Here is a 15649-nt window from a genome sequence, read left to right as displayed (position 1 = left end):
CTGAATAGCCAACTATCAAATAACAAAATGTGTTTTACATTTGTACTACGTCTGCAAACCTAAAAATTCAACTGAAGCCATATATGTGTGAAACCCGCAATTACTTAGCTGCCGACCCAATTCTATTTGGTAGTATTAACTTATTTTGAATTATCTTGAATTCTAAATTAGTACAGTTCAAAGTAACGACATTGTGTAAATTAATCAAGGTACAATATTGTATGTGAATAAAGACATGGATAATTAGGCTGTAACCCATTGCTGTTAATATTTGGAAAGCAAGTATCTGAATTTAATTGTAATCTATTTCAAAAGTCGTAAGAACCTATGCTCTGCATGGAGTATGAATTGTCATATATTTGATTTGAATCATGTTCAAGCATTTGGGATTGTAAATTATTTGAGTTTTTTGAAGTCTGATGTAATCGTGATAACTGTTAAGATTCTTCTTAATTAAAAAATTTAAAGTTCTCTTTAAATGATGTGGAGGCTAAGTGAGAGAGGGAGGAGTCAGAAATATTCCCACTGTTTCTGGCATAAGTCACAGGGTAAATGGCACTATTTACAGGGAAGGTTTTGGGGAGTGGTGTAAGCTAGTGTATAGGGCTAAAAAGTAAGAATTTAATTTTGGAAATACTAGTTTTGAGTGATTTGTACAAGTTGAGATATCAAATAGGCATTTGAATATACTAACTTGGAATTTAAGAGTTCTAGTTTGGGAATATAAATATGTCAATGGCATTTTGCTAATTTCTGTCTTGGGAAGGACAGCTCACCTGGGGCATAAGTTCAGAATGAGGGAAGAAGGCCCAGAAAACCTTGAGATACATAACATGTATTTTAGAGAATGGATAAAAGATGAGGAGCCAACAAAAGAGATTGGAAAATGATCCTGAAGTAGGAAGAAAACAAAGAGAATAACATAGAAGATACTAAGAGAGCAGAATGTTACAAGAATAAGGAAAACTTGGAATGATGCTGAGAAATCTAATCAGATAATGTTAGGCCCATTGGAGAAGCAACATGGAATTCCTAGGTGACTTAAACAAGATAAATTGAACTGCATGGTAGGAGTGGGGCTTATAGTGCAATGAATTGAATAATGAACAAAATGTGTGGAAGTGGCCACTCTTGAAAAGTATGCTTGACTCTGCAAGGGAATAACATGGGATTAGTGGTGGTGGTGTGTGTGTCTGTTTAAATAATGGTGATTCTAGAAACTTTGCTTGCATGTTCATGGGAATGATCTAGTATAAAAGAAGAGTAATAAGCTACATTGTGCAGTATGCTAGCTACTTGCCACATGTGGCTATTTAAATTTAAATTTAAATTGATTAAAATCAAATCAAAAATAATTTCCCTTGTTGCATCAGCTACGTTACAGATGCTCAGTAGCCACATGTGGCTAGTGGCTACCATATTGAATGGTGCAGAACATTTCCATCACTGCAGATAGTTCTGTTGGACAGTCAGAGCTGTGTTAGAAAAGAAGACAACTAAAGGATGTGACAGAGTGGGATCCAGAGGACCTGTGTGAATTGTGTTTACATTTGCTAGAAAGAAATACTTTTGCTACTGTAATAGGAATAGACCAGATAAATGTAGTTTTGGTGGCGAGATGACCAGCCAATCTCTTTTATCATTTTCTACTTTTGAATGAAATAGTTTGAGAGTTAAGTGCTGAGAATTTGTGTGTTGGTTGTGTGATACAAGGAAGGGAGTAGTGGGAGAAAGAAGTTTGAAGTATAAGCACTGAGGAGAGGGATTCAAGAGAGGACTAAGAGAATTACCGGCAATGCCAAGTCCTCATTTGAAGTTGATTATATTTGTTATAGTTTTATCAGTTTGTTCAGTTTTGTGGTTTTCTTTACCAGGACTCGGCTGCATCTCACTGTCATGGATGAGGTAAATGTTGGCTCACCCAGGATTGTGAATTTGTCAGGTGACCACAAGGGAAGAAGAGAGTACAGAGGAGTTAATAGTAATCTTTGGAATTCTAAACTAGATGAAGGAAGTAAAAATGAGGAAACAGTGTGGATAGTAGGTTTGTACATTGAAATTTATGATGAAGTCAGTTTTTGCCATTGGGGATAATGGACCAACGTTGCTAGAGGTTTAAAGATTATTGTTACAGGATATGGAATCTGAATATTGTTTTTGCTTTTCTCATTTGGGGGTGGGGGATGGTTGATGTGGCTTTTGGGACAGGAAACTCAGGATCTGACCATGGGAATAAGAACTGCTATTAAGGCATTTTGAGATCAAGATGTTGAATTTGTTATCCATGTACAATAGATGCTGAAGTTAACTAAGAAAAACTGAGGCAGAATTTAAGTGTTTTGTGATGGAGGGGAAGTGACCAGAAGTAAAAAGTGACCTCAGCAAGGAGAGAGAGGGAGAACTAAAAAGGGACCAAATAATGAGCGAATGATGACAATAAAAAAAAGGGTTACAAAGAGGGAATGGTGTCCTATTCCAAACTCAGCAGCTAGTATCAATCAATGTAGTGTAGTGTTTGAGAACTTACCTAGTATTACTGGGGAAAGTTGTTGGGCTAAAACAGTGGTCGACAAACTCATTAGTCAGCAGAGCCAAATACCACAATACAACCGAATGAAATTTCTTTTGAGAGCCGAAAACTGACTTCTGCACATGGGCCACGAAGTTTCAATTGCACTGTACATGCACACCACACGTAGTATTTTGTGGAAGAGCCACACTCAAGGGGCCAAAGAACCGCAAGTTGTTTGTGAGCCGCAGTTTGCAGACCACTGGGCTAAAAAGCTGTCAGTAGCTGCCTACCTAAGGCACTTCAGTGTTATGTGTACTATTGTTGCTTTTCATAACAATTGTTTTTTTCTGGCTTCTGGAGTTGTGATTGAAGGAAATAACTCAGGGTTGGAGCAGCTGGTTATAATAATAGTTTATTTGTAAATTAGAGAAAGCTTGCGTACTTTTTGAAAGTGCCTTGTTACTCTGCCAAAAGGTTACAAAAAGCATTGTTTTAAAGTCTAATATAGCAGGGTTTATATAATGACCCTACCACTGATTAGTTCTTTGACCGTAGACTGTCATATAACCCCACAACCTAAAATTTCACCGCATATAAAATGGGGCAGGACCATCTATGTATGAGATTTTTGTGAGGATTTGGAAAACATATCAAGTTCTCAATGTGAAGCCTGATATATAATAAGCACTTAGTGTTAATGGTATACATTAGCCTCAGTACTTTTTATCTAGTGTTCTTGGTACTAGTTTTATAAAATTCTAGCTTATTTGGTATTGCTAATATTTCTCTTATGTTTAGAAATATCTAAAGAAATATATAAAGGAATATTTTTGAAACTACTTAACAATATTTTATTAAAAATATTCCTCTTAATAATTCACATTTTAATGATCAGATTAGAATGACTTGGTAAAATTGTCTTATTTTATAATAAAATGATTTTAGTTATAATTTTCTGTATATCAAGCAATTGGCATTTGAATAATTAATAAAATAGACACCATTAAATCCTGACTAATAAGTGATTTCAGGCAATTATTTTATAATTTTTAAAAAATAGTAAAATTGCACTTTACTGGTACACATATGTGTGGTTTGAGGATAAGATGATTTCCACATGTAAAAGTACATTATAAACCTGGTTGTATGATGTAAACTTTGATTTTTATTCTCTTATTTTACTTTTTTTTTTTAGTTTTAAATGAGCACCTTCAGAGACATACTTTCTGTTTTTGTTTTTTTCTCTATGATTTATGCTTGAGATTTCAGGTTCAGTAATGACTTAAAAATATGATGTTTTATAGCAACTTGTTCTCTGTTTTGAGAACCATATGGGAGCTTAAAACGTAGGTTTAGTAACGAACTCAGTTGTTTCTTTTTTAAAAAACAGGGCTGATGGAGTTATGAGGACAATGATCACAGAAAAACTCCTAAAAACTGTACCTATTATTCAAAATCAAATGGATGCCCTTCTTGATTTTAATGTAAGTTGATTGCACAAATCTTTTATAACTTAAGATTTTAAAAACGTTATAATTGGTTGAGGTTTTTATTTTCATAGACTCTGATTTTTCATACTAATATCCTATTTAGCTAAGTGTTTTCTATAAATGTGGGCCCAAATCAGATTTTTTTCCATTTTTATAATTATTTTAGATTTACCCTGATTTCATGAGTGGTGCTTCTCTAGCTCTACAATTACAGATATAAAGTCATTTTTCTGTATCTACAGGGGATTGATTCCAGGGCCACCTGTACAAAATTCATAGATATTCAACTCCCTTATATAAAACTAGAGGCCTGGTACATGAATTCATGTAAGATGGGATCTCTCCGCCTGGCTGGCAATCAGGGACAATTGGATCTCTCATACCCATTCCCAATTGGGGCCAATGGAGGCCGGCTGGCGGGGGAGGGACTGCGGGAAGTTGGCCGGCTGATTGGGGCCAGCTGGCCAGGGAGGAAGGACTGTGGGAGGGCTCCAGGACTTGTCCAGCCTTCTCATCCAGCCCCAATCTGCCGGACCCCAGCAGCAAGCTAACCTACTGGTTGGAGTGTCTGCTCCCTGATGGTCAGTGCACATCATAGCAACTGGTTGAGTGGTCAACCGAATGGTCTACATATCAATCTGACACTTAGCATATTACGCTTTTATTGTATAGGATGGCTTAAAATTTGCATATAATCTATGCACATCCTCCCATAAACTTTAAATAATCTCCAGATTACTTATAGTGCTTTGTAAATAGTTGTTATACTCTGTTGTTTAGGAAATAATGACAAGAAAATAAGTCTGCATGTTCATTAGAGATGCAACCCTTGTAAGCCTTAATTACTAGTACATGTCAGCAGCAATGTAACTTTTTCCCCCTAAATATTTTCTATCTATGGGTGGTTGAATCCTTGTATATGAAGCACTTACTTTACAAGCTAAAGAAAATGAGAGGTTAAGGAGTTGATCTGAAAATCTGCTTTCTTTTGATAATGGTTTTTAGATTTAAAAAAGAATGTATGACAATTTTCTTTAGGAATAGCCAACTTAGTATTTCAGTTTTGTAGGACTCAAAGCATGCAATTATTTAAAAAATATAAGGAAAATTTTCACAAGAATTTGTTAAATTATATTTCACACATAAAATGGCTTTCAAAGTCTTAACACTTAATTGTGATTTTTCTGATGTCCACACTTTATTTACTGTAGAAAAAATGCTTTCAGTTGCATCATTAGTTCCTGGTTAAGGACAGCGCGTATTCCACAATTCTAACAACTGATCAACAATGCGAACTTTGTTGTTCTCGATAATCAGTTTCAACAATTATTTGTTATTATTAAAGTTTAACATTTTAAAATTAACAAAAATAATATAAAACTCATATCCTGGCTAAATAGCCACATGGCTTCCGAAAACCGTATATTCTCTTCTCTTTCTCCCACCGTTCCCTAGCTTGGCTTGCATTCTTTCCAAAAATCTGGACTTTTTTAAAACACCGTGGGACGCAGGACAAATTGTTAAAAATTGGGACTGTCCCCGCCAAAAGCGGGATGTCTGTTCACCTTAATTTAAAAGTATCTTCTACCTACTTTAGCTCAGTGCCTTTGTGATTGTAGTAGCCATATATATATATATATATGCCTAAGTCATCAGAATAACCGGAACGACTGGAATAACCAGTCACTATGATGTGCACTGACAACCAAGGGGCAGACGCTCAATGTAGGAGCTGCCCCCTGGTGGTCAGTGTACTCCCACAGCCAACTTCCACCGGCTGGCCAACCTCCCGTGGTCCCTCCAGGCTGGGACGGGGAACTGAGAGTGGGTAGCTGTGAATGTGGCCCCTTTCCCAGGGGGGCCGAGCTCCAGGCCTTATTGGGGTTGGTGGCCAACCTCCCATGCCCTGTCTCTCCCCCTGGTTGGCAGGCCCTGATCAGCCTGCTTCCTACCTGCCATAGTGGCAAGGGAAGGAGGAGGCAGGGAGATGGGGAACTGCACAGTGGCGGGGTGCCAACAATGGTGGTGTCAGCATCTGGCATTCGTTCCTTCTGCGCCTGGCCCAGAGACCATCGCCTTCTCTCCAGCCCGGCCTTGATCAGCTGGACCCAATTGATCCCAATCACCAGCCAGGCCTAGGGACCTCATCCTTGCACGAATTTCACGCACCGGGCCTCTAGTTTAATAAATAAATACCTTTTGGTTTAAAAATATTCAGTAAGTCCTTGGTGACTCAAAGGGAACATCCACCTGGAAAAGGGCTTTATTTTGCAATTAGAAGAATTTAATGTTGAAATGAACTTATAATTAAAAGACTTTTGAGATACAGCCCATGAATTTCAAGTGTTAAAGGGTACTTTTGTTTTCAATTATCTCAAAATTAATTTAATGTTGTAGATGTTTGTTTGCTTGTGGCTTTTACTAAAATCTAAACTCTTGGATTTAAGATTTTTGCACTCTTTGGCTATAACTCTGATTGCAAGAAATAAATGTCTTTTTCTTTAATACACCTAAGTATATGAATTCACTGTGTTTTAATTAGAAGGAATTCATTGTTATTTAAAACATAAGATTAGCTCATTTTTTTTTCCTTCTAATTTTCCCCTCAGGTTAATAGTAATGAACTTACAAATGGAGTAATAAATGCTGCCTTCATGCTCTTGTTCAAAGATGCCATTAGACTGTTTGCAGCATACAATGAAGGAATTATTAACCTATTGGGTAAATATTGCTGTAGCTTAATAACATTTTATTTCTTATTTTGTGTCATATGGGTAACTAATATTGTCTGAGTTGTTACTTAAGGTTGAATAAATATTTATTGAGATATATTTATTTGTTGTAACAATTTGGGCAGAAATTTTATACCTGTTACACATGCTGAGTGATTAAATATACTTTTACAACTACAATGTTTAGCTAAATGAACTTTATATTTTTTAGATATATCTGTATATTCTTCTGTCAGTTTTGTAATTTGTAGAAATATAAAAGTTTCTTTAAAATTAACTTGGGATTTTTCTGTCCAGAAAAAAATCTTATTTCTTCATAATTTACTCTATAATGAACTTTAACTATAAAATTGATATTTTTTCTAAACTTAATTTTAAAATGGATAATTATTTTAAATGCATTAAACATTTTTTTTAAGGATAAGTTGTTTTGAGGCATTTTAAGATTATATGGTGCTTTATTGTGTATTTGGTATATGGTTGATCCTTGAACAGCATAGATATTTTTTTTTAACAAATATAGTAAATATATTTTTCTTATTATTTTATTTTTTGTTATTGTTCTTTTGTTAATCCTCACATGAGGATAGTTGTATCGAGAGAGTGGAGGGTAGGCAGAGAAGAGGAGAAATGTGAAGCTGGTTGCCTCCTGTATGTGCCCTGACTCAGGGTGGGAAGTAAACTTGCAACCCAGGTAGGTGCCCTTGACTGGAAATAGAACCTGAGACCAACCTTTCAGTGCTCGGGATGACACTGCTACCACTGAGCAACATTGTCTAATGGCTCTTATGATTTTCTGAACATTTTCTTTTCTTTTCTCTAGCTTTCTTTATTATAACACTATAGTATCTAATATATGTAGCATACAAAATATATGTTAATTGACTGTTATTCTTAAGGCTTCCTAGTCTATTAGTAGGTAAAATTTTGGGAAGTCTTAATGTATATGCAGATTTTCAATTGCATGGGAATTGGTGCTGTTAACACATGAATGGTTTAGGAGTTAACTGTATATGGAATGCAGTTATTTTTGCTTAGAAATGCTCTATTTTCCCCAATGGGATTTGGATTTGGTTTTCAAATATCATATATCAAGTGTGTCCAGATTTCTTTTTGAGTGTGATAATTTTATGTAAAAGTATATTTATATCTACTTCTTTGGCAGAAAAATATTTTGATATGAAAAAGAATCAGTGCAAAGAAGGTCTTGACATCTATAAGAAGTTCCTGACCAGAATGACAAGAATCTCAGAGTTTCTCAAAGTTGCAGAGGTAAACTATCTTTAAATGACTATATTTCTTAACCGTTTTTGTCTATAAGTGTATATTAAATTCAGTACTGAACATTGACAGCTAATTTTTTAAAGTTTATAAATTGGGTAGGTGACACACAGTAGTGTCAGTGGTTTTTATATTTGAAATTAGTCATGTATATTAGAAGATTTATTGTGTTAAATATGGTGAAAACTATTCAATGATAGTGCTAAAGTCTCTTCAGTGAGACTTTTACTGGAGCCACATTGTTCAAAATGTTTTGTTTCCTGGCAGAAGTGAATGTAGTGTATTGTTTTTCAGTGATTATAAAAACCATGAGTATGGATAATAGAGTAATCTAATTTTGCAAATCTATTTAAGAAATAATTTTCTGAAATTGTCACAGAAGACAGTTGTGGTAATCTTACAGGCATTGTCTTGCTTACAGGTCTTCAAGTGCTTTTGTTTGTTTTTACTTACCCTCTCTCTATCACCACCAGAGATGTCTTACTAGGATAATTCTGGAAGATGAGGAGGCTATAATTGATCAGTTCTATCAAAATAGTTAAACTGGAACTAGCAAGTTGGTGATTTTAGCTCTATTACCATAGTGATTTTATTCTCTAGCAGATGAATACAACAGGATGGTGAGACCTTTGAAAAAAATGTGCTTTGTGGTGTTAATCAGCTATTTTATAAAGTATACTGCAGTTTATTTTGAATTTAAAATAACTTTCAAAGAGAAATTGTTTTCCCCCCATTTTTATAGAGCCAGTCACATTAAAAGCAGAAGATAAAAGTTTATGCTATGATTCCAGTAAATTCTTTAAATACATTTTAATTTGCTAACTTTCCCTTTTGGCCTGTTATATCTTTTGCATTTGGTAGTTATAATTACTTACTTAAGTTTTACGTTCTTGTTTACCTCCAGATCTATTGGTCTCACTTTGAGATTGAATAGGCCATCAGTTCCATATGATCTGAGAAATAAGATTCTCCTGCCATAAAATATTTTTTCATGATGCTGTCTGTGGTTGTTATTTTATTATGAGATCTTCTTAATTCTTAGAGTAAAAAGGCACAAGTAACATTTTAAAATGTGTCTGAAAGGGACAAATCTATTAGTTATTGATTAGCTGTTAAGATCTCAGTTTGAATTATTTTATCAAATTTTCTACTGATGTCATTCTGGGGCTGGCCCTTGAGAAGAGAGAATTATTAGAAAATGAAACATAGCGCCAGGGAGGGAAAGAGTTTTTTAATTTGGGTACTAGTATAATAAATAGGAATGGTTTTTATCTTCTTTTGCTGGAAATTGTCTAGTGCTTGAACATCATGAAAGCCTATTTGGGATTGCTTTGTGAAAATAATTATATCCTAGTTAGATAACAGTTTGCATTTGTATAAAACTGGCCTACTTGAATGAACACAGGTTTTAAAAAATTGTTATCTATGATGATTGCCTGGGAAAGCATATTTTATGGAGGAAGACAAAGTTATTGTCAACAGGTTTGTTTTTTAACTCTTTTCATGCCCCAGGAAACTTGTTTGTAGTCAGCTTTTCTTCATTCTTGCCATGAGTTTTTATCATATAGCATCAAGAAGTGATAGATTTTTCAGATAATGTCAAGATACAGGTGCTTAGAAGATATGGAGATGGTAACTTAATAGTCTTATTGACTTTCCAAAAACACTCTGGTTTTTCTCCTGTTACAACTTTAGAGCCATCAAATAACATCTAAGCATCTGGATATATTTGGAGATTAATTGTTTTTCTGAAGTCTGTCTAAAATACGTATTGTTCTAAAATAGTGTTCACAGAACTAGTCATAAATGTCATTTTCTAATTGTTATTTATATAACATGTTTATTATAATTTTATCTATTAAATACAATGTTGCTTCTTCTTACAGCAAGTTGGAATTGACAGAGGTGATATACCAGATCTTTCACAGGTAAGTATATTTTTATATCAATTCACTATCTGCTATGTATTGTTAGGTGTGAAAAGCACAAAATGAATAATATGCAGCCCATGACAACAAGGAAATCAGTGTGATTTTTTCTTGACAGATTTTAATATTTTGGTGATAATTGTTGTAGCATGATCATGTAGGGTGTTCTGTTTACCTCTTATATTGGTGGAGCTAGCCACTGCTATATCATTCTTTGAGTTTATTCTTTTTAATCTTTCCTGTCATCATCAAAAGGAAGAATTGAACTTTAGAGAATGGTATTTTTAAAACAAAATGTGCACTATTGATAGAGAATTTTTCCCCCAATTTGTTTCCTTTGACAGGATACAAGACAAACACCCAGTTTGTTTGAGTTTTCAAAGGATATTTCCTTTGTCCACTTGAAGATAGAGACTTATTTTATACAGGATTTATGTTTCCTGTTTTAAACCTTCTGCTTTGGCTATTTGACTCAGGTAGGAGTATTAAATAGGGATAAACATCAAAACATGATTTGGAAGAAGAGAGCAGGCTTTGATAATCTCTTTGAGTCCTGGCTGTTCCACTAGCTTGCCCTGTGATTTGGGGAAGTTACTCTATGCTTCAGTTTTGTCATCTCTAAAATGGAGATATTGTAATACCCACTTTATAAGGTAGTTGGGGCGATTAAATGAGTTAATACCTAAACACAGCATTAAGCACTCACTGTTAGTTACTATTATGTTGATTTTATCATCATAAAAAAAAAAAATTGCTCAGGCTGGCCATTGTGGTTCAGTGGTTGAGCATTGACCTTATGAACCAGGAGGTTTGATTCTTGGTCAGGGCATATGCCCAGGTTTCAGGCTCGATCCCCAGTAGAGGGAGCATGTAGGAAGCAGCTGATCTGTGATTCTGATTTTCTTTCATCATTAATGTTTCTATCTCTCCCTCACCATTACTCCCTCTGAAATCAATAAGAAATACTTTTTTTTTATTTTTATTTTTTTAATTACAGGAAAGAAGCGGCCTGCTTCCCCCCCCCCCCCCCCCTGACTTTTTCTGTTTCTGTTTGTTTTTACTGAATATTAGGAATGAAAATACCTGGCATAAACTATCCTTGTAACATTTGTATCACTTCTCTCCTTAATAGATTTTTTTTATCTCATTTTAAATTGTTCTGAACATCTTTTTAATAAAGGTCTTTGTTGTATTTCTCTGTATTCAGTTTGCTCTGTTTCATCCCTTTGATTTACAGGCCAAGAGTACATAATAGATCTATTGATGGGTTATCTGTCTGTACTAATAAAAGGACAATATGCAAATTAGGTTGGGAGACCTTCTGAACAAAACCATGATGGTGGGGCCAAGCCGAGGCAGAGGTGGTTAGGGGGGATCAGGCAGGCAGGAAGGTGAGCGGTTAGAAGCCAGTGGTCCCACATTGTGAGAGGGATGTCTGACTGCCGTTTTAGGCCCAATTCCAGCAGAGACATCCCCCGAGGGGTCTCAGATTGGAGAGGGTGCAGACTGGGCTGAGGGACACCTCCTTCCCCCTCCCAGTGCATGAATTACATGCATTGGGCCACTAGTATGTAAATAAAACACTCTGCATTTGAGATAAATTGACCTTATTAAGATTGAGTACATTACAATGCACTAAGATGTGAAAAAAATATTGCTAAAACAATATAAATATATAAAAGGCTAATATGCTAAGTGTCCTTCCACCTGTCCAATCGGTCACTGTGATAGGCACTAATCACCAGAAGGCAGACACTCAATGCAGGAGCTGCTGTGATGGTCACTGGCCATTTACAGAGAAATGGCAACACGGATCTGGTGCCGACAAAGCAACACTTATCTTCCCTCAAGTGGGACACAGGCCCTGCCACCACCCCGGAGTGACAGCCCACCAACTCGCAGCCAATGCTGCCAAGACCCCATGGCCAGCCCAGAAATGGTGGCTGTGGGTGCTGGGTAATGATGTAATGTAGCAACATCCAGCTTCCTCACCTAGCGACTAGCCTCCTTGCAGTTTCTTCTGCCCAGGAACATGACTTGTTTTACAGGTGCAAACATTTCACACTGTAACCAAATGTCTGTGAAGCGCCAGTGTCTCATCTTATTTGGTCCTCACAGAAGTCCTGGAGTAGGTAGATAGACTCAGTGGAATCCTATTTTCTAATCATTAGATAGAAAACAGATTTAAAAGGCTTGGAAATTTGACCCAACTGAAAAGAATTAAGAAATGGTGAACCTTGAAAATGACTTCAGGTTTTCTCACTGCACAAAATATAGTCAAACACTGCTGCAGTTAAATACAATAATAACCTGCTTCAGATTGATATTTACTGCTGTGTTGCTGACAATTGCCTGAAAGAGAAGTTGGGATGCTTCACTGGGCTGGAAAAAGTTTAGCTACATCAAAAAGCAGGTCTAATTAAGCAAGTTTGTTCTCTTCTCTATAAAAGGCTAAGTTGACTTGCGCATGTGTGGTACATATAAAGCTCTTGCTGGCACCAATCACGTGTGTGTTTCCATCTGTCGTCATCAATCATGAATTGGTTGACATTTCTATTATAGAGAAAGAGCAAATAGTGATAACTTTCAATGTGCATGAATTTGTGCAGTATCAGTATGTGTATAAACTGATTTGATAGTTTCAGATTACCTATTACTCCATTTGTCAACCTTCACTTATCTTTTATTATAAAAATATAAGACCCAGGCTAGACTGTCATATTTCTGTACTTCATCCATGGCATTGAAATTGATTAGAGGGCCAGCTTCCTGACCCTCCCTCCCTCTTAATGGATGATTTCTGAATGATTCAGAAATTTTTCAAACGTGAACTAAAACAAAGCTATTTGTACTTCAGGGAAGATGATGGTGGTTATTATTTTCAGGAATGGAAATTTGAGATTCCTTTAAAAAATACCAAGATATATATAGAAGAGATTTTGGAAATAGTTTGTTATTATTTATCTTAACATGATAGTTTAGTATTTGTAAGCCTCAGCTTAAACTTTTCAGAAAAATGTTAACTATAGTTTAAATGACCACAGTTTTAATTTAGAATTCTGTAGCATAGTAATTACTTTCTAGGCTTTTTGGTTAGACATACCTTAGACCCTATGTTGGCTCCTGCTATGTATTAGATATATGTTCTTGGATAAGTAACTTAATTTTCACTTTCTCAGGTTCTTTATTTGTAAAAGGTGTACTAGTAGTGTCTTCCTCATAGCAGTGAATTTATACAACGTAGCTAGCCCAGTGCCTATTGTGTTATAGGATTTTTTTTAGATTTTTACTACTGTCATCAACATTCTCATCATCTCTGATAATAACTCTTGGGATAGTGCTTTGCCTGCCGATTTTCCAAAGGTTTTGTTGGGGTGGGTGAATTGCACATGTGTTCTCAATTCAACATAGATGTCAATGTTACAATACAATATTTTTTGTTTTAATTAATTTTCTACTATATCTGCTATGTGCCAAGATTTTTATATATATAGCAAATAAAGGATAAAGTCATCATTTTCAAGTCATCATTGTTAGAGAAATTAGCTAGTTATGCCTCTTCCAGATATTGTTAGATCCCTGTAATACAGAAACTATATCTCAGTATTTGGGGCAATTAAATGCCACATGCATTTGCTTCACTTAGTAACAGTTTTTCTTAGATCATCGAAAAGTTGCCCTTTTGAAAGTAATTAACTCTTTATATTAAGTTGAGATTTGCCATAGAGCCTGAGAGTTTAAACACTAGTCTTTTTTTTTTCCTTTTATTGAGGTAAATATTTATATCAATGAGGTTTGATAAGTGTAAACATTTGATAAAAATAAATTCTATCACCTCAATTCTTGTGTGCCTTTCCCGTCAATCTCTGGTTCTCTCCATGCAAACCATTGTTTAGGTTTCTAATAATTTTATCACATCTTGAACTTAGTATAAATGGAATCATGCAAGTATTTATTCTTGTGTTTGGCTTCTTTTGTTCATCATAGTGTTTTTGAGAACTGTCTATGCCATTGAAAGTACTACTAAATTATTCTTTACTGGTGCATATTTACCTCAATTGTGTTTATTCATTTTCCAAATGATGGACTTTTGGATTATTTACAGTTTTTTACTATTTATAAATAAAGCTACTTAAATTATTCTTGAACAAGTCCTTTCTTGAGGAGATACATTTTTGCATTTATTTTGGGTGTATAATTAGGAATGGAATTGGATAATTAAGGTAGATAAATATATAATTTAACTTTATAATAAAAAATATCCAGATAATTTTTTCAAAGTAGATGTCTTTCTACCAGCATTATATAGGAGATGCACCAACATTTGATATTGCTAGACTATTTAACTTCAGGCATTTTAGTTAATAAGAAGTTGTATTTCATTGTGATTTTAATTTTTATTTCTTTGATGTTAGTCTTCAGTTTGATTTATCAATAATTATTCAAAAATGAATCAGGAGGTACTTATTAAGTACCAGGAACCTACTCAACAGTCTATCTAGCTTTTAGGAGTATGGTTCTCTTTAAAATTCAAATAAGTTAAATATTTTTAAAATGAAATAATTTAAGGATCTTCTTAAATGTTTCATGTTTATATAATCTTAGTTTTCATATTTTTATTATGTTCATTAATATCCCTTACTAGGTCATTCTTATCTATAATAATAAAAGCATAATTTGCTCATTAGGCCAAATGTCTTTCTGGATGATCTTCCCAACGAAGCCGGGTCTGCAAGAGAAGCCTGGGTCCTGGATGCTAGAAGGAAGCCGGTATCGGCAACCAGGGGAAGGAAGGCCTACTCTTATACAATTTTCATGCATCGGGCCTCTAATTTATAATAATAAAAACATAATATGCTAATTATACTGGACAGCCAAACAACTTTCCAGGCGACCTTCCAGACCAAAGCCAGGGCTGTGAGGGCTGAACCTCTTGCATGAATTTTGTACATCAGGCCTTAATAATAATAATAATGATAGTGTCATTCTTAAGTAGCTAAAACTCCATTGTTAATTAGTTCATTATTTATGTTTCCCTCCTATGTCAGATGATACTTGATTTATTTTGATCAATGGCCTGATTATCATGAAAGTCTTATTTCTATAATTTCAGGCCCCCAGTAGTCTTCTTGATGCTTTGGAACAACATTTAGCTTCCTTGGAAGGAAAGAAAATCAAAGATTCTACAGCTGCAAGCAGGTACACTATTTTTCAGAGGGCAAAGAGCAGGAGTGATGTTTCTGAAAGAGTTGGTGAATCCAGATCAAATTCTAAGTTATTTACGTTGATTTAATAACTTTAAAAATTGGTTTAATGATAGTATCAACCTCATAGAGTTGCTGTGAAGGGTTAAATGGGTAGTAAATTCTTAGAATAGTTTTTGATCTTCAGTAAATGTTAGCATTTATTAAGGTGATGATAGTGACTACTTGGTCTAAATTGTGTTCATATAACACTGGTGGTCTTGATCTGGCATCTAAAAGCATTCAGGAAACCTAGAGAATGGGCTGTGCATAAGTTAATCAAGAGTCCAGAGATGAAACACACTTTTGAAAGGTGTATGGGGGAGCAGAGGAGCCTGGCTAAAGAAACCAAGTTCTCCTTGTGTCAGGACCCCTTGCTTTTTATTAACACAATTTGCCCTAAGGCAAGGTGGAGATATACACATCAAAGGGTAGAGTTAGGTACAGAATCCACTGTCAGATT

At 35.1% G+C, this 15649-nt stretch overlaps 1 protein-coding gene and 1 non-coding gene across 18 annotated transcripts in view; one reads left to right on the top strand and one right to left on the bottom strand.

Moving 5' to 3' along the window:
- PICALM (phosphatidylinositol binding clathrin assembly protein) overlaps positions 1 to 15649 on the top strand; it is a 104346-nt gene that overhangs the window by 44133 nt on the left and 44564 nt on the right. For all 17 annotated transcript variants that reach the window (XM_045577685.1, XM_036428514.2, XM_036428513.2 and 14 more), the window contains 5 exons: positions 3903 to 3996; positions 6612 to 6723; positions 7900 to 8006; positions 9902 to 9943; positions 15057 to 15142. In XM_045577685.1, coding sequence (XP_045433641.1) covers positions 3903 to 3996; positions 6612 to 6723; positions 7900 to 8006; positions 9902 to 9943; positions 15057 to 15142 — 441 coding nt within the window. The remainder of the gene's footprint in view (positions 1 to 3902; positions 3997 to 6611; positions 6724 to 7899; positions 8007 to 9901; positions 9944 to 15056; positions 15143 to 15649) is intronic.
- On the bottom strand, positions 10270 to 10382 carry LOC118713845. Its single transcript, XR_004986406.1, has one exon. It is a non-coding gene; the product is annotated as a small nucleolar RNA SNORA27 (small nucleolar RNA).

This window comes from Pipistrellus kuhlii, unplaced genomic scaffold (genome assembly GCF_014108245.1).
Source record: "Pipistrellus kuhlii isolate mPipKuh1 unplaced genomic scaffold, mPipKuh1.p scaffold_m20_p_9, whole genome shotgun sequence".
In the NCBI taxonomy this organism is placed as follows: domain Eukaryota; kingdom Metazoa; phylum Chordata; class Mammalia; order Chiroptera; family Vespertilionidae; genus Pipistrellus; species Pipistrellus kuhlii.
Note: the sequence above shows the minus strand (reverse complement) of the source record. Positions and strands in the feature narration are given on the sequence as shown.